Source organism: Saccopteryx leptura, chromosome 6 (genome assembly GCF_036850995.1).
Source record: "Saccopteryx leptura isolate mSacLep1 chromosome 6, mSacLep1_pri_phased_curated, whole genome shotgun sequence".
NCBI lineage: Eukaryota > Metazoa > Chordata > Mammalia > Chiroptera > Emballonuridae > Saccopteryx > Saccopteryx leptura.
Genome location: NC_089508.1, coordinates 25,417,817 through 25,444,546, shown reverse-complemented (window position 1 = coordinate 25,444,546; position 26,730 = coordinate 25,417,817). Strand labels below are relative to the sequence as shown.

General features: G+C 44.4%; 1 protein-coding gene across 5 annotated transcripts in view; it reads left to right on the top strand.

Annotated features, from left to right (window-relative positions):
- The first annotated feature begins 18,905 nt into the window (after positions 1–18,905).
- Positions 18,906–26,730, top strand: part of GPATCH2L (G-patch domain containing 2 like) — a 58,708-nt gene continuing 50,883 nt past the window's right edge. For 4 of the 5 annotated variants that reach the window (XM_066341437.1, XM_066341436.1, XM_066341434.1 and 1 more), the window contains exons 1-2: positions 18,906–19,047; positions 21,484–22,155. In XM_066341437.1, the coding sequence (XP_066197534.1) occupies positions 21,494–22,155 (662 nt within the window). In that variant the 5' untranslated portion in view covers positions 18,906–19,047; positions 21,484–21,493. The remainder of the gene's footprint in view (positions 19,048–21,483; positions 22,156–26,730) is intronic. The other variant, XM_066341435.1, reaches the window with a different exon arrangement.

Below are 26,730 nucleotides of genomic sequence, written 5' to 3'. Positions count from 1 at the left end.
ACTCTTGTCAGGCTGGGAGGGCATGAGGGGCAAAAAGTATCTCATCCTGGTATGGAGTCAATGTCTGGGAGGGGGCAGTAGGGGTCCCCCTCCCAGACATTGTGGGGAAGGAAGGATAGATCTCAGTTGACTACTTTGGCGCAATTCTATCTGTGGTCAGATGAAATAGAAGAGATCGTTGTTTTTCCTTTCACTCATTCCTTTGCTCATTTAATAAATGGTATTCAGTCATGCTCTCTGTGAAGGCCTGAGAATTCAACAGAGCCCCCGTATCCTTCGAGAAAGGGGAGACCTGAAGTGTTAGAACTTCTCAGCTTGCTGTTTCTGTCTTAGAATTCGTGTATTAACCTATAGATGCCCCCCCACCCCCATCTCTGACCTCACCAGCATATTCATGAGCACAGTCATTTATAAAAGTAATTTTTCACATATAAACATAACTGTGCTAAGCGCTGTGCCAGGGAAAATGCCTGGAGATATAAATTCCAGATGGAGAGAAAAAGATTGAGTTTCCATTGCTGTTTAAACATCTATTGTATTTTTGTCACTATGAAAGTAATATAAATTTGTTACATAAAACTTGGAGTGATAGAGAAGGAAACAAAGTCACCTAAAGATGGTTAGCATTTTGATATGTTTCCTTCGAGTGTTTTTTCTTCTATCTCTTTCACTTTTTGCCCCCTCAAAGCCATTAGCCCAAGGTATGTATGCCCCATGTCACTGAATGTGGATTTAGGGTAGAAGTTTCATTTTCTACTCTGACCCCCATCCGGAGTGGCCCCTGAGGACAAGGCTTCATTCTGCCTGGTGCACAGGCACAGAAATGGTGATACAGGCATTTGGCAGGCTGATCTCTTAATCCAGATTGGTGTAGTCATTTGAAACTGAAAGCAGCTCCTTTTTATGTCGCCTGCTTCTCAGCATTAACTTCTCTTTGATGTAATTTTTGCTTCCGATGCTCTCTCCCTTCATGGGTTAGATTAGTGTGAAATTGGCCCAGCTCCTCCAGAGACTGTAGTGCTAAGCTTCAAATACTTGGTCGTTATTGGAAATCCTTAACCCACATCAGGGGGGGAAAGTGGCAGAGTTACTTGGGGATGTGTGGGGTGGGGGAGGAGGATCGAGTATAAGGCAAGAGGGAGAGAAGTGCAGGCTGGCGAGAGACAGACGGGGAAGTTGCGACTCTTCTCTGCTGACGGCTGCAGATCCGCTTTCTGCAGGTCTTGGAGGGGAGGGACTTGAAAACAGGGTATTAAGGAAGGAAAACTGTTTAGTTGGCCGGAAGACTGGTTGGAGCTATCCAAAGTTCTTGGTCCTGAAAGGAAGAAAGGAGGTGACAGTGTTTGGGAAAAGAACAGGGCAATGTACCCCTGGACGGTATGCCTGTTCCTCTGGGTGTTCCACCTGGTTCATTTGTGACCCTGAAGCACAAACCAGACACAATTACCAACATTCTGGGAGGACTAGCAGGAGTGGGTCTCGTGACCAGTTCTGCCTTGCTCTCTCTCGTCTATCTCCCAGGAGGCAGAGTATGGGACCTTGTCATTGGGACAGGCTGCTGGAGGGAGGTACTCAGCTGCAAGGGCGACTCACCTGAGTATGTAACCCAGGAGAGGTCACCCTACTCCTTTTTTTTTTAAATATTTTTTAATTTTTATTTTTTCTGAAGCTGGAAACAGGGAGAGACAGTCAGACAGACTCCCGCATGCGCCCGACCGGGATCCACCTGGCACGCCCACCAGGGGCGACGCTCTGCCCACCAGGGGGCGATGCTCTGCCCATCCTGGGCATCGCCATGTTGCGACCAGAGCCACTCTAGCGCCTGAGGCAGAGGCCACAAAGCCATCCCCAGCACCCGGGCCATCTTTGCTCCAATGGAGCCTTGGCTGCGGGAGGGGAAGAGAGAGACAGAGAGGAAAGCGCGGCAGAGGGGTGGAGAAGCAAATGTGCGCTTCTCCTGTGTGCCCTGGCCGGGAATCGAACCCGGGTCCTCTGCACGCTAGGCCGACGCTCTACCATTGAGCCAACCGGCCAGGGCTTACCCTACTCCTTTTAAGGCAGAATGAGGGTGTGCATGTGTGTGTGTGTGCGGTGGGGTGGGGGTGGGGGAGAGGTCCTGCTGTGATTTGGACCATGCCAGAGGGAAAAGATGCTCTAGGTTTGTGATCACACATCCAACTTATTCCCCCAATAACAACCTCAACTCAGATAGCTACAAGAGGATATCAGTGAAGGACAGAGCTGCCAAAGGTGGCTCTGACGGTCAAACTGGTCCACGCTGTCCACACAGGAAGTAAACTATCAGGGTGTTCTGGGGGAAGCTTCAGACTCTCCATTCAAAGAGAGTTGAGCTCTAGATATTTCTAGTACTTTTTTTTCCTAGTTTGTTTTCAACCTGCATATACTTTCCCCCTGCAATCCCTATCCCACATTCTCTTCCGGATTAGCCTTGACCTTTAATTGTACCCAGCTTCTGCCTCAGTTTCTTTTTTTCCCCATAATGCCTCATTTCTGAACCTCAGCCAGTATGTTCACAACTTTTCTTTCCCTTGGTCTGTTCTCTGTTCCTTCCTCTACTCCTAGTGGGCCCTTCTACCCAGCTTTCCACTCCTCTGACTCTTGGGCCTTGTTTGTTCCTCCCTCCTACCCCCAGCCTGGGCCAGTTGTCCTCACTCTGGGCATCCAGGTACTCTCCGTGCAGGGGAAGGACCTTAGCCCATTTTGGTTTAAGCCTTGCCCATGGGGCCTCCTCTCTCCTTCTTGAGTCCGCAAATCACTCCTTCCAGTGTCAGCCAGCAAATTGGTTTATCCTCCCCCCAACCCGGCTTTCATTACCTTGCCGAAATGAAGCGATATCTCCTCGGCGGAGGCTTCCCGTCCCTGCTGCCGCTGGCATAATAAATGAAGACAAAGTGCCGGCGGCATAGACCATCTCTCCCATCGCGCGACCAGCCGCTGCCAGCTTCATTATTCGCTTAAGTTGCCGGAGAGAATTACTTAACCCTGACCCGTGTATTAGGGGCCTGTATTAATGCCGCGACAGGCGCCTCTTACGGCAGAGAACAATTTATTAGTGCCGAAACAGGCTGCTTTTCTCTGTCATTTTTCCAATCTGAGCTTTGAACACACATCATTAAACTTGTCTGACTCTCTCCCCTTCTCCATCATTCCTTTTTCATTTTTTTTTTTTAAAACAGAAAGCACGGTAGAGAATGGAGATTGTTCTGAAAATTTCCAAGTACCTCTCCCTCTCTTTCCTCTCTTCTCCTTTTCTCCTTTTCCTTGGCCCTTTTTTGGGGGAGGTCTTGGTTTCCTTGTTGGTGGCCCTCCTACTTTTAGAGTCCCACTATGATGGGAGGGCACACTGGGTTCCGGGGAGAGAGTCCGGATGTCCTTTGGATGCGGGGTTGGGAAAGAGAGCCGTCACAGCTCCCTGGCCCTGAAGCCCTGCGTGAGTTGTGTCTCCACCAGGTTCCTTTCCCAGAAGCAGCCCGCTGCTCTTTGTCCCTCCCGCTGGGCTGGGGAATCTTACTTTGAAGATAGGCAATGGGATCCATTCGGGGAGCTGTACAACCTGGGTATGAGGAAGGACTGGGCAGGGTTCCCGTTTGTCCTGGGGACTTGATCGCATCCACATTTGGGAGAGAAGGTTGGGAGGGGTTTGGAAGCACCTGGTGATGGCCACGCAGTGTCTGAAGCACCCTGCGCCCTGGTGCGGTGGCTGAAGTACCCTGCGCCCTGGTGTGGTGGCTGAAGCACCCTGCGCCCTGGTGCGGTGGCTGAAGCACCCTGCGCCCTGGTGTGGTGGCTGAAGTACCCTGCGCCCTGGTGTGGTGGCTGGCTGCAGCCTGGGGAGGTGGCCATGGGGCTGTGCTGCCACGGGGTTCCCCACATGGCTCTTCCTGACCATGGCAGACAGAGGGTCACTTTCAATGCATTCTCATCTCTGGCATCTTATGTGGTGTTGTCTCAGCACCTGAGTTCAAGCTATAGCTTCCGTGTCTTGTCTGGCTCCTGGTCTTGGCTTCTCTGGCCTTGCACATGCCCTTGTGTCTACCACCACTGCTGCCCAGAGCCACATGGAGCCATTATTTGATGTGGCATTTGCCTCTTCTCCCTGGTGACTATCGCCTATCCTTCATATTGGGGACACATGTGGCCACTGTCTTAGTTTGTGTTCCCCTGAAAGCAGAGCTTGAGCAGACTTGGGCACAGATAGTTTGAGATGGGACAACAAAACATAGGAATGAGGGGTGGAGAAAATGAGGCCAATTAGGAGGAAAAGCCAATAGAAGAGTGTATCACAGAGAGGGCAGTGGGGTAGATTCCACCAGGCCCTCAGAGCAGGTATGGCATGCCTCTCAGAACTATCTATCTGTCCACCCATTGGCTAAGGTTGCCCAGGGGGATAAACTCCCCCGTACTGCACCTTCTTCTCGGAGAAGTCCTGAGGGCGGAAGACTGGAGAGAAACCTTGAGTCTCCTCACAAGGCTGGCTGGCTGGGTCGGGTTGGGTTGGGTTCATATGGACCTGACCTGTACGGCTCTGGCTGAAATCAGAGGTGGCATCAACCCTGTCCCAGGCCCACCTCCTCTCACCTCCCCTCCCTCTCAATCCCCAGCTCCCAGTTCTCTGCCTGACCAGGGGGTATAGACACAGATGATGTCACAGGCCAGGCAGGGACATAAACAGTGAGGCAGGAACTGGTGGGAGACTGGCAAATCAGAGAGTAGAGACACTCTTGTAAAGACAATGACGTGATTTTTTTAAAACACATGCTGCTAGACAGACCTGTATCGGGGCTAGAAAGTCTGACCAGCAGACTGCCAGTTTAGCATTGGAGTGGCTGGTATCTTTAGAGAAGACATGACTTTTGCAAAGTTTTCACTCACTTTTTTGCATTTTTCCCAACTCTAGCTGATGGCTTCAGGGACTGTTTGAAAGTGAGTCCTGAGGAGAGGGGCAGAGGGAGGCAGAAGAGCAGGAAAGCTCATCTACAAGGCCAGTGGCTTTCCCCCCAGCCCAGTCCTTCCCAAATTCCCTCAGCCTCCAGATCCCTGCAACCCTCCCTCCTGCTTAGCTCAATAGCTCTTGAAAGTTCTCTAATCACCTCTCTGCTTCCTGCATTAATGAGCCTCTCATCTCACTGATGGCAATCAGAATATTTGCTTATGAAAGGGACACGGTTAATAACACGATTGCTTCCCTCCGCCTTCTTCCTTCCTCTCCTCCCCCCTCCCCTTCCCTCGCCCTCCACACAATTCTCTCAATTAACGATAGGCAGAAATTAATTTTTCCCCTCGATCGAAACAATTGCAGGGAAGCGGATTGCCAGCGTCGCTTCAGATAGGGACCGCTCCCAGCAGAGCAGAGAGAAAGGAGGGGAGATGGAGGAGATACACGGGGCCCTATCTGCAGGCACAGGACAGAGTAATACAAATGTTATCCTTAGAAATGTACTTAAAGAGGATATGTTTATAATTCGGAGGGGATTTTCAGGGGCCCTCCTCCCTCCCTCCCTCTCCAGGGTGCTCCACTGGGCTCACTACTGTATAACAGAACTCAGTTTGTTGGGGACTTTTGCTCTTGTTGCCTCAATGAGCGGAGTGGGCCTCGAGTGAGAAGGAGAATCAAGGTAACCAGGGAGTCACTGTATGGTCCAGAGGCCCAGGGCTTAGGCCGCTACTGACAGTGCTCACCTTGTGGCCAATCACCAAACACCAAGAGTCAGGTCAGGGTTGTGTGTGCTCTCCCGGCGAGTGCCTGGCTTATTTCCCACCTTTATCATCCCCTTCTGGGCCTGCCTGGACTTTTGGCTTGAGCTTCCCTCCAAGGCAATTTTTCCAGCCAGGTAGAGAGGCAGGGACCTTTGTAAGAGCCAAGAGATCCTAGCAAAGTAGTTTTAAAGACAGATTCTGGCCTGGCCTGTGGTGGCGCAGTAGATAAAGCATCCACCTGGAATGTTGAGGTCGCTGATTCGAAACCTTGGGCTTGTGTGGTTAAAGCACAGGTGATAAGCAACCAATGAGCAACTGAAATGAAGCAAGTATGAGTTGATATTCCGTGCTCCCTGGCCCCTCCGTAAAATCAATAAATAAAATCTTAAAAGAAAAAGAAAAAAAAAGAACAGATTTTGGAGCCAGACAGTCTGGGATTGAATCCCAGATATGCCACTTAACAGTTCTGTTCTCATGGGCAAGTTACTTAACTTCTCTGTGCCTTACTTTCTTTATCTGTAAAATGGGGGTCACACTTACCTCACAGGGTTGTTATAAGGACAAAATGAGTGAATGTTAGTAAGTACTTAGAACAGTACCTGGTCGGTAGCAAGTGCTATTTACATCTGGTAAAAAAAAAAAAAAAAAGTAAAGAAAAAGAAAGCGTATACTTCTGTGACAGTCAGGAACATTATCCATTCATCCACATTTGTTGTGCACTGGTCATATGGAGGATATAGACATTGTACAGATTTAGTGGTCTCTGCACTTGAGTATAAACAACGATGACATGGGTGGAATTCATCCTAAGAGCGGTGTATGAAGTGCTAGGGAATTTCAGGAGGAGAAGGGAGAAGTCCAGGCAGGACAGGACAATTGGGGTTCACTTCACAGAGCTGGCGGCATGTGAGCTGAACTTTTAAGAGAGACTTAAATTTCTATAGGATGAGACCAGTTGGCCTGGCTGAATAGCACAGTTGGTTAGAACATCAGCCCGAAGCGCAGAAGTTGCTGGTTGGATCCCCAGTCAGGGCACATATGGGAACAGATCAAGGTTCCCCTCTCTCTCTCTCTCTCTCTCTCCCCCCGCCCCTCCACCCCTCCTCTCTTGCTAAAATCATTACATAAACATTTTTAAAAAGTTATTATTATTATTTTAAAGAATGAGAATGGTTGCTGTTGGGCAGAGGGGGCCAGAACGAGAGTATGTAATTGTAACGCCAACAGGTCAGGAGGGCAAGTTGGAGAGCTGGGTGGGGGAGGAGGATTAGAGTAGTCCCTTTTGTCATCTCCACCCTTCCCTGTTCACTCGACCCGCACCGCGTCCCAACTCCCCTCTTTCTCTCGACATCTAAGAAAGATGAACTTTCAGTGCGAGAGAGAAAGTTATCATTAGCAGAGAATTAAGAGTGATTAATGATGCCCCCCCCCCCCCAGGCCTTATCTGGCCGCGATGAGCTGGACAATGCGGCGGTGGGAAGTGGGGGGAGAGGAGAAAGGGAGAATGGAAAACAATAAATATGAAGTGCAAGAAAAAAATGGGGCGCATTGCTGTTCCCACTTGTTAGATTGAAGGCGCCTCTCCAGAGGGGTGAAGGCTCCAAATTGCTAATTAGTGCCTGTGAAAAGGCCTGGCTCTGATATGCGCGTCGCTGAAAGGCTGCGGTTAATGAAGCCGCAGCGAGCCCGCTTCCCTTTGACTGGCCTTCATCCCTCCTCCGAGCCCCGGGCTGGCGGAACAATGAGGCGGGGAGCGCCGGTCCCCCAGGCCTCGCCGGGCGGCCCGGGCAGCGCGCGCCGGGAGCAGCGCGGCGCCGGCGCAATGTGGAGGGGGAGATAAGGCCGAGCGCAGGGAAGAGGCTCACTCCCAGGGGCCCAGGGAAAATTTGCAGTTATTATGAAGGAGATGAGACAGATTAAAAGCCCTTGTGTTCGCCGCATTGCCCCTTTATTTAGTGGCTTCATCTAGGAGATGAAAGAAGTTGGAAATGACTTTCTCTGCTCTGCGCTGCAAGAAGCTTCATGGCACATTTCTTGACTTTATTCCTTCTTTTGTTTCTCTCTTTCTTGCCTTTAACCCCTGAAAGGCTTCACAGGCACTGGAGACTGGGCAATAAGTACTGGGAGGGCCTCCCCCATTGACCACCGGATCCAGACCTTGGAGGTCTATGGCTACTGGATGATATGGGGGAAATGGCTGAGTTAGGGGGAGATGAGCTTGCAGTCCCTGGAAGGCCCCAGAAGGAGGCTGGATGACTCATTATCCAGATGAGTAAGAGGCTCCCATAATGCCCTGGGCCTACCAGAGGGCAGTACTGCATTGTGCAGGGGTACTCATCAGCTGGATTCAAATCCAAACTCAATCACACATTAGCTGAGACCTTGGGCAAGTTTCTTAACTTCTCTGTGCCTCAGTTTTCTGTCTGTAAAATGGGGACAATGATAATAATACTAATACCTACTTCATAGGGAGGATAGACTTAGACTGATTTTATAACTGTCCCTGATTTTTCATGCCTCCCTGTATCTACTACTTTGTTAGTGCCTTTCCACACTGACTCTGGGCTTGGCCATTGGGTCAGTTGCAGGCTTGATTCAAGCAGAGGCATGAAGGAGTGCTGTGGGATTCTGTCTTACAATGTGCATCTCTGTGTAGCTCTCTTAGAATATTACCACAGTCATACCCGAGCTAGCCTCTGGTCACAAGGAGATGACTGTGCCAACCTAAAGGAGCCAAGTTGTCCCAGACACAAATATACTAGAGCTCCCAGTCCCTAACTTACTGCAGCCAAAAACAAAGTAAAACCCAACCCTAAGATACATTAGCAATGGCTTTGGGATTGGAACGCAAATAGAAGCCAGCATAGATGGTAGAGAAACTGCTAGAACATGTTGGAAAAAAGTGACCCATATTATGTGTGGTGAAACAATCAGTAAAACCATTGTCTGAGATAATGTAGAAGGTAGAAAAAGTACTTAATGAACTTATGAATTTGAGTAATGAGATTTTCATGTATGTTGAAAGGCTCTTACTACCTGAATATGATGAAGTACTATGAGAAAGAGGAGCTAAAAAAAAAAACAACAACAACAAAAACAACTAGTTTGTCAACAGAATTTAGAGGTACTATAAAGGGCCCAGAACTTGCCAAATTGGAGAATAAGACCATTCTTCACCTCCAGTCTCCCTAGCTTGTATAAGATTCTCAATGTAATACAAGACCTGGTACTTTTGCTTCTAGCATAATGGAGTAATATTTACTTTCTCACCTTAAATAATGAAAGGAATACAAAAAGTTTCAGTGTCCAACAATGTAAAATTAGTAATGTCTAGAAAACAATAAAAAATTACCAGGCACAAAGAAACAGGGAAACAACCATAATGTAAAGACATTCATTTTATTGAATGTAAACCAATCAATAAAAACAGACCCAGAATTACACAGATGACAGAACTATTAGACTAGGACATTGAACAACTTTTATTTAGTTAGCTATTTATATTACTGTTTCATATATTTAACAAGATGGAGAAAAACATGAGCATATTAAGGAGAGGCATGGAAGATTTTATATACATATATAATGTATAAATATATCTTATATATTTAAAAGCTCCACATCTAACTTGTATAAAAATACATCTCAGATAAAAATATATTGGGTGAGATTAACAGCAGATTAGACATTGCAGGAGAAAAAATTATGACTTTGCAGACAGAGCAATATGAACTCTCCAAAATAAAACACCCAGAGAAAAAAATAACAGAAGAAGAGAAAGAAAAATAGAACAAAAGAACAACTTAAAGCAAACTAAAATATGTGCAATTAGAATCCGAGAAGTGGAGAAAGAGGGAAAGGAGGGGAAATATTCGAAGGAATAATAGCTGAAAAATTCAACGGAAATTATAAACCCACAGATCTAAGAAGCTCAATGAATTCTGAGGGCAAGAAACATGATGAAAATGGTGCATCCTAATCAAATTACTTAAAACTAATGATAAAGAAAAAAATCTTAACTACAGCAATAGTAAAAAGGGAAAAGAATAATAGTAGATTTTGTCTCAGAAATAATATAAGCCAACAACATCTTTAAAGTACTGGCAGAAAAACACTATCAACCTAGGATTCTGTATCCAGCAAAATATTTTTTACAAATGAAGACACTATAAATAAAGCAGGGGTCGGGAACCTATGGCTCATGAGCCAGATGTGCTCTTTTGATGGCTGCATCTGGCTTGCAGACAAATCTTTTATTAAAAAAAATGTTAAAAATATAAAACATTCTTATGTATTACAATCCATTTGTTTCCTACCACTCATGTTCATGATTGCGGGTGGCTGGAGCCAATCACAGCTGTCCTCCGGGACAACACCAAATTTTTATTGGATAATGCGTAAGGTACACGGGTCGTTGTATGGCTTTCATGGAATTACATTTTAAAATATGTGGGGTTCATGGCTCTCTCAGCCAAAAAGGTTCCCGACCTCTGCTATAAAGACTTCAGACAAACCTTAAAGAATCATTTCCAACATACCAGAACTACAAGAAATGTTAAAGAAAATACTACAGGCAGAAGGAAAATTATACCACATAAAAATCTAGATCTATACAAAGAAATTGAAAGCACCAAAAAATGACATTTGTGGAACTACAACATTTTTTTTATCTTAAAAATCTCTTTAAATGATAATGGAGTGTTTAAGACAAACAAATAACAATGTATAGTGGGATTTTTACCATATGTAGAAATAAAATGTTTGACCATAATAGTACACAGGCTGGGAGAGAAATGGAAGGACACTGTGGTAAGTTTTTCTTACTAGGCGTAGAGTATTATGATAGTACTTGAAGGAAGACTAAGTTAAGATGTATGCTATAAACCCTAAACCTACCACTAAAAATAAAAAACAGAAGTATAGCTAATAAACTAACAATGATAATAAAAAAACACTTAATCCAAAAGAAAAAACTGAAAAAGGAAAAAGGAAAGAAGAACGTATGTGACACATAGAAAATTAATAGCGTGATGGTAAATTTAAACCTAACTGTGATAGACTGAGTTGTATTTCCCCTCCTTCCATTTACTTGTTGATGTCCTAATTCCCAGTGCCTCTGAATGAGACTGTATTTAGTGATAGGGTCTTTAAAGAGTTAACTCATTAAGTTAAAATGAGGTGGTTTGTGTGGGCCTTAATCCATATGATTGGTGTATATAAGAAGAGGAATTTGGAAGACAGACTCATCCAGAGGGAACACAATGTGAAGACACTGAGAGAAGACAGCTATCTGTGAGCCGAGGAGACAGGGCTCAGAAGAAACCAAACTGCCAACACCTGATCATGGACTTCAAGTCACGAGAATTGTGAGAAGATAAATTTTTGTTGTTTAAGCCACCTAGTCTATAGTACTTTGTTATGACAGCCTAGCAAACTAATATACTAATAATCACATTAAATGTAAATATTCTAAACAATCAGAGTCCCCATCACTACACCAATCCGGCCAAAACAGTGCCAACTTGTCCTTTTAATTAATAAATTTCTGGGTCAAGAAGAGTCACATTTGAGGAGTTGCATTTGGTTCTAATATAGATCAAAACATCCTAGATTCCCAGCCTGATACCATGGTTGAATGAGACTTTTGGGTGACTGGGATGGGATGTGAATGTTTTGCATGCAGGAGGGACATGAATAATTGTGACAAGAGGGACAACTGGGGTAAGATGATGCCACTAGTACAGTGGACAGCAAACCACGGCTTGCGAGCCACATGCAGTTCTTTGGCCCCTTGAGCGTGGCTCTTCCACAAACTCCCATGTGCGGGCGTTACCTCGATAAGGACTGTACCTACCTATATAGTTTAAGTTTAAAAAATTTGGCTCTCAAAAGAAATTTCAATCGTTGTACTGTTGATATTTGGCTCTGTTGACTAATGAGTTTGCCGACCACTGCACTGGTACATCCTCCAAAACAATATATATGTTCAAGTTCTAACCTCCAGTACCTATGAATGTTAACTCTTTTGGAAATAGAGTCTTTGCAGATGTTATCAGTTAAGATGAAGATTACTGGATCAGGGTGGGCCCAACCCAATGGTTTGTGTCCTTACAAGAAGAGGAGAGACAAAGAGATAGCCACACACAGAGGGAAGACTGACCTGTGAAGATGGAGGCAGAGAATGAAGTGATAGGTCTATAAGCCAAGGAATGCCAAGAGCCACCGGGAGCTAGGTGGGGACAAGGATCCTTGCCCAGAGCATTTAGAGGGAGCACAGCCCAGCTGATGCTTTGATTTGGGGGATGTTTAGCCTCCAGAACTGTGAGAGAATACATTTCTGTTATTTAAAGCCACTCAGTTTTGGTACTTTGTTACAGTACCAAAGGAAACTAATACACCACCTCATGGCCCTGACCCTAACCATTCCCTCTGCCTGGAATGTTTGTCCCTGAGATAGTTGGATGGCCCATTGCCTCATTTCTTTGAGGTAGTTGCTCAGATGAGCTCTTATCGAAGAGACCTATTCCAAATGGCAGCAAGTCCCCACATCCAGTATTTCCTTTCCCCTTATCTTTCTCTGTTATTCTTCAAATATTTCTACCACCTGACAGTTCATAGATTGATACATCAACTGTTTGTCTTCCTTCCCTGGAAGGAAAGCATCCTGAAGGCAGGTCCATGTTGTTCATGGGTATATCTTCATGTCTAGAACATGATAGGCACTCACTGAATATAACCTGATTAAATGAATGAATGTCAGTGCAGTCAATACCTGCCAAATACCTTCCAGAAGGGGAGGAGAGAGTATAGTAAGTCAGATGCCTAGTTCCGATCACAGTTATTTCATACCAGCTTTGTGACCCTGTTTTACCTCTCTAGCTTCAGTTTCCTCATCTGTGTAAGTCAGGACAATAGCACCTAAAGGATAATTTTGAGGATTAATTGAATGATTTTGTCAATAAATAACAGAGGTACAAATCTCTTTGTATAATCCACATATGTCTAACAATATATATCATGTATGTGTATATGTATTTCTATGTGATTCATTTTAGATGTGTTATATATAATTTAGTGGTTAATTGCATGGTTCCTAAAGTCATTCTGCCTGGTTACATACTTACCAGTTGTATGAGCAAGCAACTTAACCTCTCTGTGCCTTAGTTTTCTCATCTGTAAAATGGAGATAATAGTACTTACTTCAAAAAATTCCTGTGAGGATTATTAAGTTAATTCACGTTAATATTTAGAATAGTGTCTGGCACTTACTGAATGCTCAGTAGATGTTAACTACTACAGTCATGTACTGCATACGACATTACTGTCAACTATGGGCTGCACATATATGGACCCATAAGATTCCAATGGTGCTAAATTTTCTGTAAGAAATAAAAGGATGTGTGGTTCAGGAGGAATTGTGTTTTCCTCTGACTGGATCAGTATGTGTGGGACTGAGCCACAGATTCCCTGTCACTCACATCTCAGTTCTGAGTATACAGATGACATCCCAATCAGTCAGCCACTCACCTGGTTCAGCACGGAGGAACCTGTCCTCCGAGGGCTTCACATTTAGAGGGCACTTAAGCCCTTCCAGATCCATCCTGATGGTCTTCAGGCTACATTGCTCTAAATCAGGGGCAGTCAACCTTTTTATACCTACCGCTCACTTTTGTATCTCTGTTAGTAGTAAAATTTTCTAACCGCCCACCGGTTCCACAGTAATGGTGATTTATAAAGTAGGGAAGTAACTTTACTTTATAAAATTTATAAAGCAGAGTTACAGCAAGTTAAAGCATATAATAATAATTACTTACCAAATACTTCATGTGGGATTTTTGCTAAGTTTAGCAGAATAAATCTTTTTTTTTTTTTTTTTTGTATTTTTCCGAAGCTGGAAACGGGGAGGCAGTCAGACAGACTCCCGCATGTGCCCGACCGGGATCCACCCGGCATGCCCACGAGGGGGCGATGCTCTGCCCATCTGGGGTGTTGCTCTGCCACAATCAGAGCCATTCTAGCACCTGAGGCAGAGGCCACAGAACCATCCTCAGCGCCCGGGCAAACTTTGCTCCAGTGGAGCCTTGGCTGCAGGAGGGGGAGAGAGAGACAGAGAGGAAGGAGAGGGGGAGGGGTAGAGAAGCAGATGGGCGCTTCTCCTGTGTGCCCTGGCCAGAAATCCAACCCGGGACTCCTGCACGCCAGGCCGACGCTCTACCACTGAGCCAAACGGCCAGGGCCTGGCAGAATAAATCTTTATAAAACAACTTACTATAGTTAAATGTATCTTTTATTTATACTTTGGTTGCTCCGCTACCGCCCACCATTAAAGCTGGGACGCCCACTAGTGGGTGGTTGGGACCAGGTTGACTACCACTGCTCTAAATTCTTGGTTGAGGACCTAAGATCCTGTACAAGGACACAGGTCCATGGGAGCAACCTTGGGAAGTACTGAGTGCCACTGCTGCTATAAGCAGAGGCTTTCTGTGGGAGTGTGGGGCCAGCCTGTTCCGTACTTCGGAAATATTTTCAGGTTGTGATGATGTAAAGTGTAGATAAGTTTTATATCTTTCATTAATTCAATGCCACAGGGAGCCCTTTGTACCAGATAGGGTCAAGGGAACCAAAATCGAAGTTCTAAAGTCAAAATATTGAGTCCTCAGTTCTTCATTCTCTCCATGTTTAACAACTTTTTAATTTTTTAATTTTTATTTATTTTTAAATTTTTTTATTTTTATTTATTCATTTTAGAGAGGAGAGAGAGAGAGACAGAGAGGAGAGAGAGACAGAAGGGAGGAGCTGGAAGCATCAACTCCCATACGTGCCTTGACCAGGCAAGCCCAGGGTTTCGAACCGGCGACCTCAGCATTTCTAGGTCGACACTTTATCCACTGCGCCACCACAGGTCAGGCCTAACAACTTTTTTAAACAAGCAAACTTGACTTGAAGGAACTGCTGAGCTAAAGCCAGCCCAAACACCTTTTTTTAAAAAACAAAAAAGAAAAACTGAATACGAAAAATCTCTTTAATCTGTCCACTGCTCCAACATGCAATAGCCCATACCACGTTGCCATGATAATCTCCTCTATCGACCTCTCCATCTTGATTTCTTATTCCTCCTGACCCTCAGACACCTTTCACTCCCTCCTGACAGTCACTATTATGGTGATCTACACTTTACCCCAGCCAGTTTCTTCTCAGTATTTCCAATCAATGCAGCCCACGTCCCTTGTTCATGGAGCAGCCTTGACAGCTTCGACGCTCTATTTCTGACCCTGTCAGAAGGTAGCAGCGGGAGGGCTTGTGGGACCGTGTTTATAAAGTGTACAGTAGTGTGCAATAATGTTCTAGGTCTTCACATTTACTCACCACTCAGTCAGTCACCCAGAGCAACTTCCAGTCCTGCAAGCTCCACTCATGGTAAGTTCCCTATACAGGCGCACCATTTAAAAAATCTTTTGTGATGTATTTCTTACTGTAGCTTTTCTATGCTGGTATGTTTAGATACACAAATATCATTGTGTTATAATTTACTACAGTATTAAGTCCAGTAACATACTGTATAGGTTTATAATCTAGGTGCAGTAGGCTATACTATGTAGCCTAGGTGTGCAGTAGGCTGTACTATCTAGGTTTGTGTAAGTGCTCTCTATGATGTTTGCACAATGACGAACTCGCCAAATGACACATTTCTCAGAACGTATCTCCATCATTAGATGACATCTAACTATATTATTTTATCATTTAACTTAATCTTCTGTGCATTTCTAGAGCAGTCCCTGGCACAGTGGTGTTCCAAAAATTCTAATTTCCTTTCTGGACCCTCCACAAAATCAGTGTGAGCTGCCCGTGTATTGTACTTCCCCCTGCTCCCCAGCAGTCTTGGTCTAGCTGAACTATCTAGAAGAGTGACTGCCTCCTGAGACAAGGCCAATGGCAGAGAGAAAGCAAGAGAGGGAGGGTGAGTGCAAGAATACCGTAGAAGTAGAATCCATGAGGCTTGGCATTTAACCAGATGAAGAGCTATAAGGAAGAAGAATTGAAGTTTCCTGCCTGGATGATTTTATGTTGGTGGTGACATCTCTCAAACAGGGAACAATAGAGAAGGGACAGATTTGATAGGTACTATGGAAGAAACTAATCTTGTTTTGTCATCTTAAATTGGAGATGCTAGTGGAGTAAATAGGTGGAGATATCTAGCAGGAAGCTGAGAATAAAAGCTGGATTTTGCCTGACCAGGCAGTGGTGCAGTGGATAGAGCATGGGCCTGGGATGCAAAGGACACAGGTTTGGAACTTCGAGGTCTCCAAAGCTTGAGCACAGGTTCATCTGGCTTGAACGCAGGCTCACCAGCTTGAGCACAGGGTTGCTGGTTTGAGTGGGGGATCATAGACGTGACTCCGTGGTCACTGGCTTGAGCTCAAAGGCTGCTGGCTTGAAACCCAAGGTTGCTGGCTTGTGTCCAAGGTCGTTGGCTTGAGCAAGGGGTCACTTACTCTGCTGGAGCTCTCTGGTCAAGGCACATATGAGAAAGCAATGTATGAACAACTAAGGTGCTGCAACAAAGAATTGATGCTTCTCATCTGTCTCCCTTCCTATCTCTCTCTCTCTCTCTCTCTAAAAAGACCCAAACAAACCTGGATTTCAAGAAATGTGGACACTTTCAGTGATGATAGAGGCAACTGGCACCATGGAAGCTGATATGATTTGTGCAGAACTTTATAAGCAGAAAAGAGGGCTGTTGGCTATGGACACCTTTTGAATGTTTCCATCATTCTGTCCCATGGGAATCACAGGTTCAGCATGTCCAAAGTGAAATTAATCATCTTCCCACAAAACTGGTTTCTCTTCTTGTCTTCTCTAACTGTGCAGATGGCACCAACCACTCTCGTTGTCACTCTGGCTTGAAAGCTTGGCCATCTATGTCTCCTGCCTTAATTCTTTCCACAATAGAAAATTTTCTGTTTAGAAAATTCTGAAAATACGTAAGAACAACAGATCATAGATATAATTATTTATAATGGAATTATTTTGGATAGTTTGTAGTGTATCATTCTGGTCATATTCCTATGCAAATGTAGATTTAGTTTCATTTTATACATGATTAGAGTCATACTCTCTCTCTCTCTATATATATATATATATATATATTTTTTTTTTTTACGGAGACAAAGAGTGAGTCAGAGAGAGGGATAGACAGGGACAGACAGGAACGGAGAGAGATGAGAAGCATCAATCATCAGCTTTTCATTGCGCATTGCAACACCTTAGTTGTTCATTGATTGCTTTCTCATATGTGCCTTGACCATGGGCGGGCCTTCAGCAGACCGAGTAGCCCCTTGCTGGAGCCAGTGACCTTGGGTTCAAGCTGGTGGGCTTTTGCTCAAACCAGATGAGCCCGCGCTCAAGGTGGCAACCTCGGGGTCTCGAACTGGGTCCTCCGCATCCCAGTCTGACGCTTTATCCACTGTGCCACCGCCTGGTCAGGCGCTATACATATTTTTTAAGTAACTGTTTTATTGAAGTGTAACAGTCATGCAAAAATGTACACAATCAGACATTAATGACTTTTCATGTCATTACTCACCCACAACAATTTTTAAAAGGTTGCAAAGTATTTCATCCCATAGATGTACCATAATTTATTTATCTATTTATTTCCAAAACATAAAAGAAAGTTTATTTATAAAGTCACAGAGGTAGGAAAAATGGGCTTTAGGAAACAAGTTACAGAGGCAAAAGAAGGGGAGCTTAGGAAAAAGAGAAAAACATTTCTAAGGGAGGAGGAGAGGGAGGGAAAAGGTGCCTGCCAGTGAGCTCGTGAGAAGAGCTCCAGATATGCCATAATTTATATACTAACCACTGTTGTAGGGTTTCTGGCTTTTTCTCAGTCTTTTCACCTCTCTTTCCAAAATGCTGCAAAGATGAATTTACTTGTATGTAACATTTTTGTGCCCATTTCCAATTTTTTTTAGAATAAATTTCCTAGAGACTGGATTTCTGGGTCAATAGGCATGTGCATTTCAAAAAAAATAACATTTTAATTTTAGAATTGGTTTAGGTTTACAGAAAAGGCACTGTAAACCATTGCCGTATACCTCATACCCAGCTTCCTCTACTAACAACATCCCTAGCTGTACAAATTAGTATAGCACATTGTCACAATTAATAAACTCGTATTAAGATATTATTATTAACTAAAGCCCATACTTTATCCAGATTTCTTTTACTTTTTACATACTGTCGTTTCTGCTGTCCTAGTATCCCATTCAGGATACCACATTACATTAAGTTGTCATGTTGTCCTAGGCTCCTTTTGGCTGTGACAGTTTCTTAGACTGTCCTTGTCTTCGATGACCTTTACAATTTTGAGGAATACTGGTCAGGTATTCTGTAGAATGTTCTTTTACTGGGGTTTGTCTGATTTTCTTCTTCTGATCAGACTGGGGTTATGAGCTTGGGCAGGAAAGAGATAAAATACCCCTCTCATCATATCTAGTCCACATACTGTCAACATGATTTATTACTTTTGATGTTAACCTTGATCACCTGGCTGAGGAAGTGTTTCTCTACTTTCAAGTTACTCATTTACCTGCTTACCGTATGTACTCTTTGGAAGTCACCACGCACAGCCCACATTTAAGGAGTTGGGAGTTACCCTTTAGGGTGTAGTATCTACATAAATTATTTGGAATTCTTCTGCACTAGAGTTAATTGTTCTTTCCTTTTAATTTATTCATATCAGTATTCATACCATTAGCTTGTATCAGTATGACTCATAGATATTTATTTTATTCTTGAGTTATAATCCAGTAGTACTTGTTTTATTGCTCAAGGCATGTGTAGTTTTAATACTCTTGAGTAACTAACTGCAAAACAATCCTGCCAAAGGTTGTACCAACTCGAATGGTTCAATGAGGATCCATCAACTTCACACACCCTTTATAAAGTAGGTCGGCAGGCAAGGACAAGGCCTACACCCTTCCCTAGCGCCCAATTTCCTGGCGAAAGAGAGGCAGCATGCGGGCGACCTTCCCAGGGCCGGCACCTAGCCCTTCGGGTGGCGCCCCGCTCCACCCCAACCGCAGCCCCTCCCGGCCCCTGTCGGGTCTCCCAGCTTCCTCGGGGCCCCGCCGTACATGGGGCGGAAGTAGGTGCCGCCGCAGGCCGGAAGCAGTGGGCTGGGCGTACCCTTGCGCGCAGACAGCTCCTCCCACTCTGCCACAAACCCACCCCTCCGGCCCAGACCGGAAATGAGGTCAGAGAGGGAGACCCCCGGCGGGGAGACTCGGCCCCGAGAACGGTGGCCGACCGAGGTGCCTGCTGCGGCTGGTGAGAGGGAGATGTGGGTTGGGACGGTCAGGGTGCAGGGGGCCCGGTCAGCGGAGCTCCGGGCACTGGGCCGTGGCTGAGCGGCCAGAGGCTCCATAGGTCCGCGGCGGCCGGCGGGAGGGGTGAGAGAGACAGGGCCTTGCTTTTCACTGCCCATCGCCTCCGTCTCGGGGGTTGAGGGTCGTGCCGTCTCCTGGGCGACAGTCACCTCCTTTCTGGCTCTTTTGGGCGGGCGATAGCGTGAAGGCTTGGTGTCCAGAGCCGTGGTCGTCCTAGACCTCGGGGAAGGGCAGGTGCGTTGGGGAGAGGGCTCCGAAACACGCTCCCCCCACCCCCTCACATATGTGGCCATGTTGCGACCCCTGGTCACGGAGAGAGCTTGGTCTCCAGGACTTGCTTTCCTGCAGTTCCTCTCCTAGACGGGACTGACCCCTACCGCTGTGACAAGTCACCTCCTCCGCCCCCACCTGGTCTTCCCCCGACCCTGTGCCCGCCTCTCTTCTTCCTTCTGCCAGTTTCCCCTTCTTCCTTTGCGTAAACCAGACAGCCTTTCCTCTCCCCAGTGCCTGCCTGGACCGAGGGTCCTCTTGGGCTGGAGGTGTGGGTGCCCAGGCTTCTTCTGTCACCTGCTTTCCAAATTGCAAGTCTGGGAGGCAGGAAAAGATTCTCCATAGGAATACGACTACGAGTCGTTTGGTAACCGAGTTCCATGTTAAACTTTGTACAGCTCTTCCCGAGTTTTTAAAGCAATAGTTCTTTATTTGGGAAGTACTGTAGATTCCGACATGCGGTTTCCGCTTGTATCTCTATTTTGGTCTTAGGGACGGTTGTCTCTCAAACCCCAGTCAGGGAGTGTAAACTACTTCGTATTTTCTCAAGGGAAGTGGTCATTTTTGTGTGTGGCTTTTGACACTTCGATAAGTTTTGTTTGGTTGGTAATTTCGGAACTATGCACATGTCTCCATTGCTCCCACCGATGTGGCAGATAAGCCAGACGACTGCTTTCCTGCCTTTGAGTTCGTTGGCATTGGGACAGCATGGAAGTGGGTTTTAGAAAGTTCTTTGCAAAATGTAAACTGCACGAACGGAAATATGGTCTGAGAGTGGCGCCACGCAGATTTAAGCTCTAATTATGGTCTTGAAATACTTTGGCCTTAACAAGGGCTAGGGAACAAGTGCTAATTTAGTATGTATTTAATAGGTGTTGTAGAAATTATGTTAGACGTTTCCGTTTGAAGGGGCATTTTGAAAATTACTCTGGTGACTTTAATCTCTTGGAAGGTTTGCCTCTGAAGTGACCCCTGCAGTTTGATGGTTTGACATGAATGAGTGGAAAAATAGGAAATTTTGGAAAGCAGTTAGCTAGAAATCTTAAGGATTCCAACCATCCCTGTCAGTTATATTCTGTTTTTGTGTGCTTTTCTATTGCAAAAGCACATAATTAGGATGATTACTTATTTTCTGAAGGATGGGAGAAATGTTTAAAAGTTGCTGATTATTAAAATATATACTTAAAAACTTTTTTAAATTAATTTTAATTGTGTTAACATGGATTCAAGTGTCCCACTCAGTATAACTCCCTCACCTCCACCCCCTTGTTCCCCATTACCTCCCTTTGCCCCCTCCCCATAGCTGCCTTCCCCTTCCCTCTGGGATTTGCTGTCCTGTTATCTGTATCTCTGTGTTATGTATATATAATTTCACTAATTCCTTCTCCTTTTCTGATCCCATCCCCTCATCCCCCTTCCCTCTGACAGCTGTCCCTCTTAGAAGGTTTTTTTACCTGGTAGCTTCTAGGTTGTAGTTGGGACCAGAATGGGTGTAAACTTAGTATCTTTTTTTCATTCAGAGTACAAACCTGGGTCACTGGAAATTCTTGGATCACTAAGACTGCAAGCAGCCTTCCCTTAAAGAATGTCACTAAGGTTGGCTTTCTGTTCTCTTCCATAAGCATTCTTACCAGTGACCACAGAGCATAAAACAGCCCTTCATCCATGGTTTTGAAGTTGTGTGGTTTTTTTTGCTCCTGTCTGATAAGACATTCTCTTCTGTTTTTGGATCTCATCATTAGGTAATTTAGTGACAAGTTGAATTGAGGAAAAAGGAGAAAGATTTATTTCCCTGAATTTGCTTGTTTTTGCTAATAACCCAGTTGTCATCTGGTGAGTGAGTTTTTGTGCTTAAAACATGTTGATGTCAAGCATTTACCAAGGGCCCAGCACCTGTTTTCGGTGGCCAAAGCGAGCATGGGTTGTAGGATTCTAAGTGTAGCCTGAGGAAAGGTGACTATTTTCTATAGATAGAGTGGATGTTGCAATGTTATGATCTATTTTGTAAAATTATTCCTAAACAACAGATCCTATTCAGGCTCTCTTTTTCTTTTCTTCTTCTTCTTTTTTTTTTTTTTTTTTTTTTTTTTTAACTTCCTTTTGGTAGATGTGGCCTCATGGATGAGCTGGTACATGACCTAGCCTCAGCCTTGGAACAGACATCTGAGCAGAATAAGCTTGGGGAGCTGTGGGAAGAGATGGCCTTGAGCCCTCGGCAGCAGAGGCGGCAGCTTCGGAAACGGAGAGGCCGGAAGCGTCGTTCAGATTTCACTCACCTGGCAGAGCATACCTGCTGCTACAGTGAGGCCTCTGAGTCCAGTCTGGATGAGGCCATTAAGGACTGTCGAGAAATGGCCCCAGTCACCAATTTTAGTGACTCTGATGATACGATGGTAGCCAAACGGCACCCAGCTCTCAACACCGTTGTTAAGAGTAAGCAACATTCTTGGCATGAATCTGACTCCTTTACTGAAAACGCACCTTGTCGACCGCTGAGGCGTAGGCGGAAGGTGAAGCGAGTGACATCAGAGGTGGCTGCCAGCCTTCAGCAGAAGCTCAAGGTGTCAGATTGGAGCTACGAGAGAGGGTGTAGGTTCAAGTCTGCTAAGAAGCAGCGTCTGTCACGCTGGAAGGAGAATACTCCCTGGACCTCGTCAGGCCACGGATTGTGTGAGTCAGCAGAAAATAGGACTTTTCTAAGCAAAACAGGAAGGAAAGAAAGGATGGAGTGTGAAGCAGATGAACAAAAACAGGGCTCCGATGAGAACATGTCAGAATGGTGAGCTCCCTCTTACTTAGTCAGAGATTCTTCTCATTTGACCCAAAGTACAAATCCAGTCTTGATGAATTCGAATTTCTTTCAAAGCAGCCACTGTAATACTGACTTTGTAGCTCTCCTTTAACCAGTCAGCTAGTGATTTACCTCTCTTTTTTTAAAGAACAGTTATGATTCTATTTTTCTTTGTCAAGAAGGCTGTAATGTCTTAGAAACACATTTTTTCCTAAAAATTGTTTGAAACGTGTGCCTCAAATACATAACCAGTATTTTATTTTAAAAACAATTTACTGTTTATGCCATATAGTTCATGCATAGGTATTGTTCTTTAAAACCAGGGTCTCAGCAGAGGCTGGTGTGTGTGTGCCGTGAGTGTGAGTGTATTATGTATATGTATACAACTGCTGGTGCCAGGCACATGGAGTTTGTAAATGTTCTCAGTACTGCCTTTACCCAATAAGAATCATGGCTTTAGATACTTCTGGGCTATAATTCTATTTACTGCCGCTATAGTTTGAGTTTATTTTTTATGGCTGACATTCACGTTGTGTGAACACATGGTAGGCTTAGAAAATTATAGTAGTGAATCTCATTAGTCTTACATCAAATGTCATTGAGCCAGAAAAATTTGTCTTAATGGGTGCATGTTTATAATGTCAGTGTAGTTTTTATTTTTTACATCTCAGATAGATAGTCCTAGGAACACTGAACTTTCCCATCTTGATACTTTAATATTATTATTAATAATAACATGTGATACCTGTTTCTCAGTGGGGATGCTATTGGTATTCTGTATGGGGCAGTTCTTTGTGGTGAGGGACTGTCTCATGCCTTGCAGGATATTTGGCATTTCTTCATTACCCCTCCCTCCTCCAGCCTCCTTCGTAGTATCAAACCAGATGCCTCCATGGGTGTTCCCTAGGTGGGTTGAGTAGTCTTGACTGAGAACCATTGTATTCTGTTACTGATAATTAAGTTAGCTTTCATGAAGCGCCAAACTGTGTGCCAGGCACTGTGCTATTGTGGATGACATATATTCTTATCTAATTTTCACATTCCACTGTATGGTTAGGTACCACAATTTGTATTTTATAGTAGAGGAAATGGAGGTCAAGATGGGTCAGATAATTTGCCTAAGGTGGCAAAACTAGGTGTCAAACCTGATTGCAGAGTTGGTACCCACCATGTTTCCTACCCTTTGGTTGAGCCTTTTCCATGACTCTTTTTTTCTCTCATCTTAACTTCTACAACCTTAGGATGTATGACCTTGCTTAGGACTTTGCTTCTTTTGAAGTTTGTCTAAACAAAGTAAAAAAACAAAGACATGAATCTTGGGAACTCTGAGGCGAGGCTGTCAGTAACAGGAAAAGCTTTGTAGGTCTGTATGCCTGTGCCTTTCATAGGTGGTTTTTAATCCAGCTACACTACTAGGTAGGCTTATAACTTGGCTTTTTAAATTTTTCTTTACTGTATATTCCAAGGCCTGTTTACCCAATTTATATGTATGATTTTGGATTATAAAGATTTTTTCCCCCTCATCATGCTGGTTTTTTGTTTTTTTTTAACTTTTTTTTTTTGGTGGCAGAGACAGAGTCAGAGAGAGGAACAGATAGGGACAGACAGGAAGGGAGAGAGATGAGAAACATCAGTTCTTTGTTGTGGTTCCTTTGTTGTTCATTGATTGATTTTTCATATGTGCCTTGACCCGTAGGGGGCTACAGCAGACCGAGTGACCCCTTGTTCGAGCCAGCGACCTTGGGCTCAAGCTGGTGAGCCTGTGCTCCAGTTGGCAACCTCAGGGTCTCGAACCTGGGTCCTCCATGTCCCAGTCTGACGCTCTATCCACTGCACCACCGCCTGGTCAGGCTAAACATTTTTTAAAAAAGATTTTACTTGCCTGACCTGTGGTGGCGCAGTGGATAAAGCATCGACCTGGAAATGCTGAGGTCGCCGGTTCGAAACCCTGGGCTTGCCTGGTCAAGGAACATATGGGAGTTGATGCTTCCAGCTCCTCCCCCCCTTCTCTCTCTCTGTCTCTCCTCTCTCTCTCTCTCTGTCTCTCCCTCTCCTCTCTAAAATGAATAAAAAAAATAAAAATAAGAAAAGTAGTGGATATTCAAAAAAAAGATTTTACTTATTCATTTTAGAGAGGAGAGAGGGGGAAAGGGAGGTGGGAGGAGCAGGAAAACATCAACTTCCATATGTGTCTTGACCAAGCAAGCCCAGGGTTTTGAACTGGTGACCTCAGTGTTCCAGGTCAATGCTTTCCACTGTGCAACTACAGGTCAGGCCTCATCAGGCTATTTTTAATTAAACAGGAAAGAGTAAGCCTTTCACAATGTTGAAACTGTCCATTGAGGGGTTCAAGTGTGTTTCAATATTGAGCATCTCTTACTGTTGAGAGTGGTGATTTTATTTATTTTTTATTTTTTATTTTTTTGCATTTTTCCGAAGCTGGAAACGGGGAGGCAGTCAGACAGACTCCCGCATGCGCCCGACCGGGATCCACCCGGCACGCCTACCAGGGGGCGATGCTCTGCCCATCCGGGCGTCGCTCTGTTGCGACCAGAGCCACTCTAGCGCCTGAGGCAGAGGCCATGGAGCCATCCCCAGCGCCCGGGCCATCTTTGCTCCAATGGAGCCTCGGCTGCGGGAGGGGAAGAGAGAGACAGAGAGGAAGGAGAGGGGGAGGGGTGGAGAAGCAGATGGGCGCCTCTCCTGTGTGCCCTGGCCGGGAATCGAACCTGGGACTTCCGCACGCCAGGCCGACGCTCTACCACTGAGCCAAACGGCCAGGGCAAGAGAGTGGTGATTTTAAAAATAGCTTTTTGGTATGATAACTTGGATGTATTTCTTCCCTAGAATTTCTTGTTAAACTATGATGTCATTGTGTGTGAGAGAGAGACAGTTAACTCTGCCTACTCTTAAGAACCCAGATATGGTTCCAAATGTAGAGCCTATAATTTAGCGATGGGGCCTTTTGGTCTTTCTGGTTTATTCTTCCTCATCTATTGCACATTACAGTCAGGATGTGAAATATACATTCTAGTTATCTGTGAGTCTGGATAAATTGAGGTAGGCGGCAATTCTTATGGAATTTCTTGTTTCAAATTGAGGAAACCTTGTTTCTGCCTGTGGGCTATCTCCCTGGTTCATGACTTGAGAGTGTTTTCAGTGATGTGGATGACACAGTCCTTGCTGCTAGCTATGAAGGAATAATAGGTGGAGAAGTAGCAGAAATAAAAAAGGAAAAATTCTTTAGACTCTGATTATTTAGGAGTCTTAAATTTGTTTTGATTGTGTTGATTCATCTGTAGTTATCAACAGAAGTGCTTTGTATCTTTCCCCCCTAAATCTGCTCGATAAGGAAAGAGGGGCGATTATTACTTATTCTTTGACTGCATAATATGTTCAACCTCTCAGCAATAAAGTGAAACTAAAAATTTGTTTTCAATTACTAAGCACACCTTATAAATAGGAGAGTATGTTTAAGTAGATAATAGTGTATGATTTGGGTATTATACGGTCTTGGTGAGTTGATTCTGACAAAATTTTCTTAGTTTTTCTGCATTAAAAGAACTACTTCCAAGAATCCTCTTAGTTACTCTTTTCATAAATTTGCTTGGATGTGCCAAGTTATCCCTAGATCAAAGTGTAGAACTTTACTTTTTATCAGTGGTATTGAGGGTTGTTAGAGTATATGTGATCCAACTTCAAAAATTATTAGTTGATCATTTAGCTTAGCCTAGTCAGTGTCTAGAGAGAATTCTTTTAAAAAGCATGTATTAGGTGTTTCAGGTTAAAAAATGTGTGTCTCAATCAGAGAACTTTATTTCTAATTTCCTTAAGTTCACTCTGCTAACTAAACATGGAGTAGTTTTAAGCATAACCAATAATTCTTTTTGCTTTTTCTCTTTCTTCAGTTCTACACCAACTAGTCCCTTGAGTTCTGAGGAACTAAAAGTCGTTATGATGTTATACTTTTCTTATGCCTGCAAAAAGATTAGTTATTATTTTAATATTTTTCTGTGCCTGGCTGTTGCATTCTAAAATGAAACAACTCTTTTATAAAGTTACTTTCTATAGATCTTTATTCCAATTGCCTATATAGCAGTTATTAATTAGGTAATTCGTAGCCTAGTTTTGCTCTCTTCTTTCCCCTAACACATCATTTGTTCTCTTTGAATATAGTTTAGTTCCTTTTCTTTCTTAAGTCTGTTGGTTTGGGGATGGCCTGCGGTTGCAGTCAGAAGCTTTTCTGTGGTGATGTATTAGAGGCTGATCTTACAGGAAAGAAAATATTCCTTTCTCTTGGAAGGCAAGTGACAGAGATAGAGTGCTAACCCTTCCCCCTCCTTCTCTAGCCCGAGCTGACCTTCTGCGGCCCCTTGGTGCCTCTTGTTTTCTTATTTTTATAGAAAATCAATATCCTTTCTGACACAAACAATAGCTCAGAAGCAAGAATAAATGGCAGAAAGCTGAGATCTCTGTCTATCACCTCTCACTTTAACTCCCCCAAACTCTTTAATTACGAGCAGGCTTTGCTCCAGGTGTTTGCAACAGTGAAATTGCTAAACG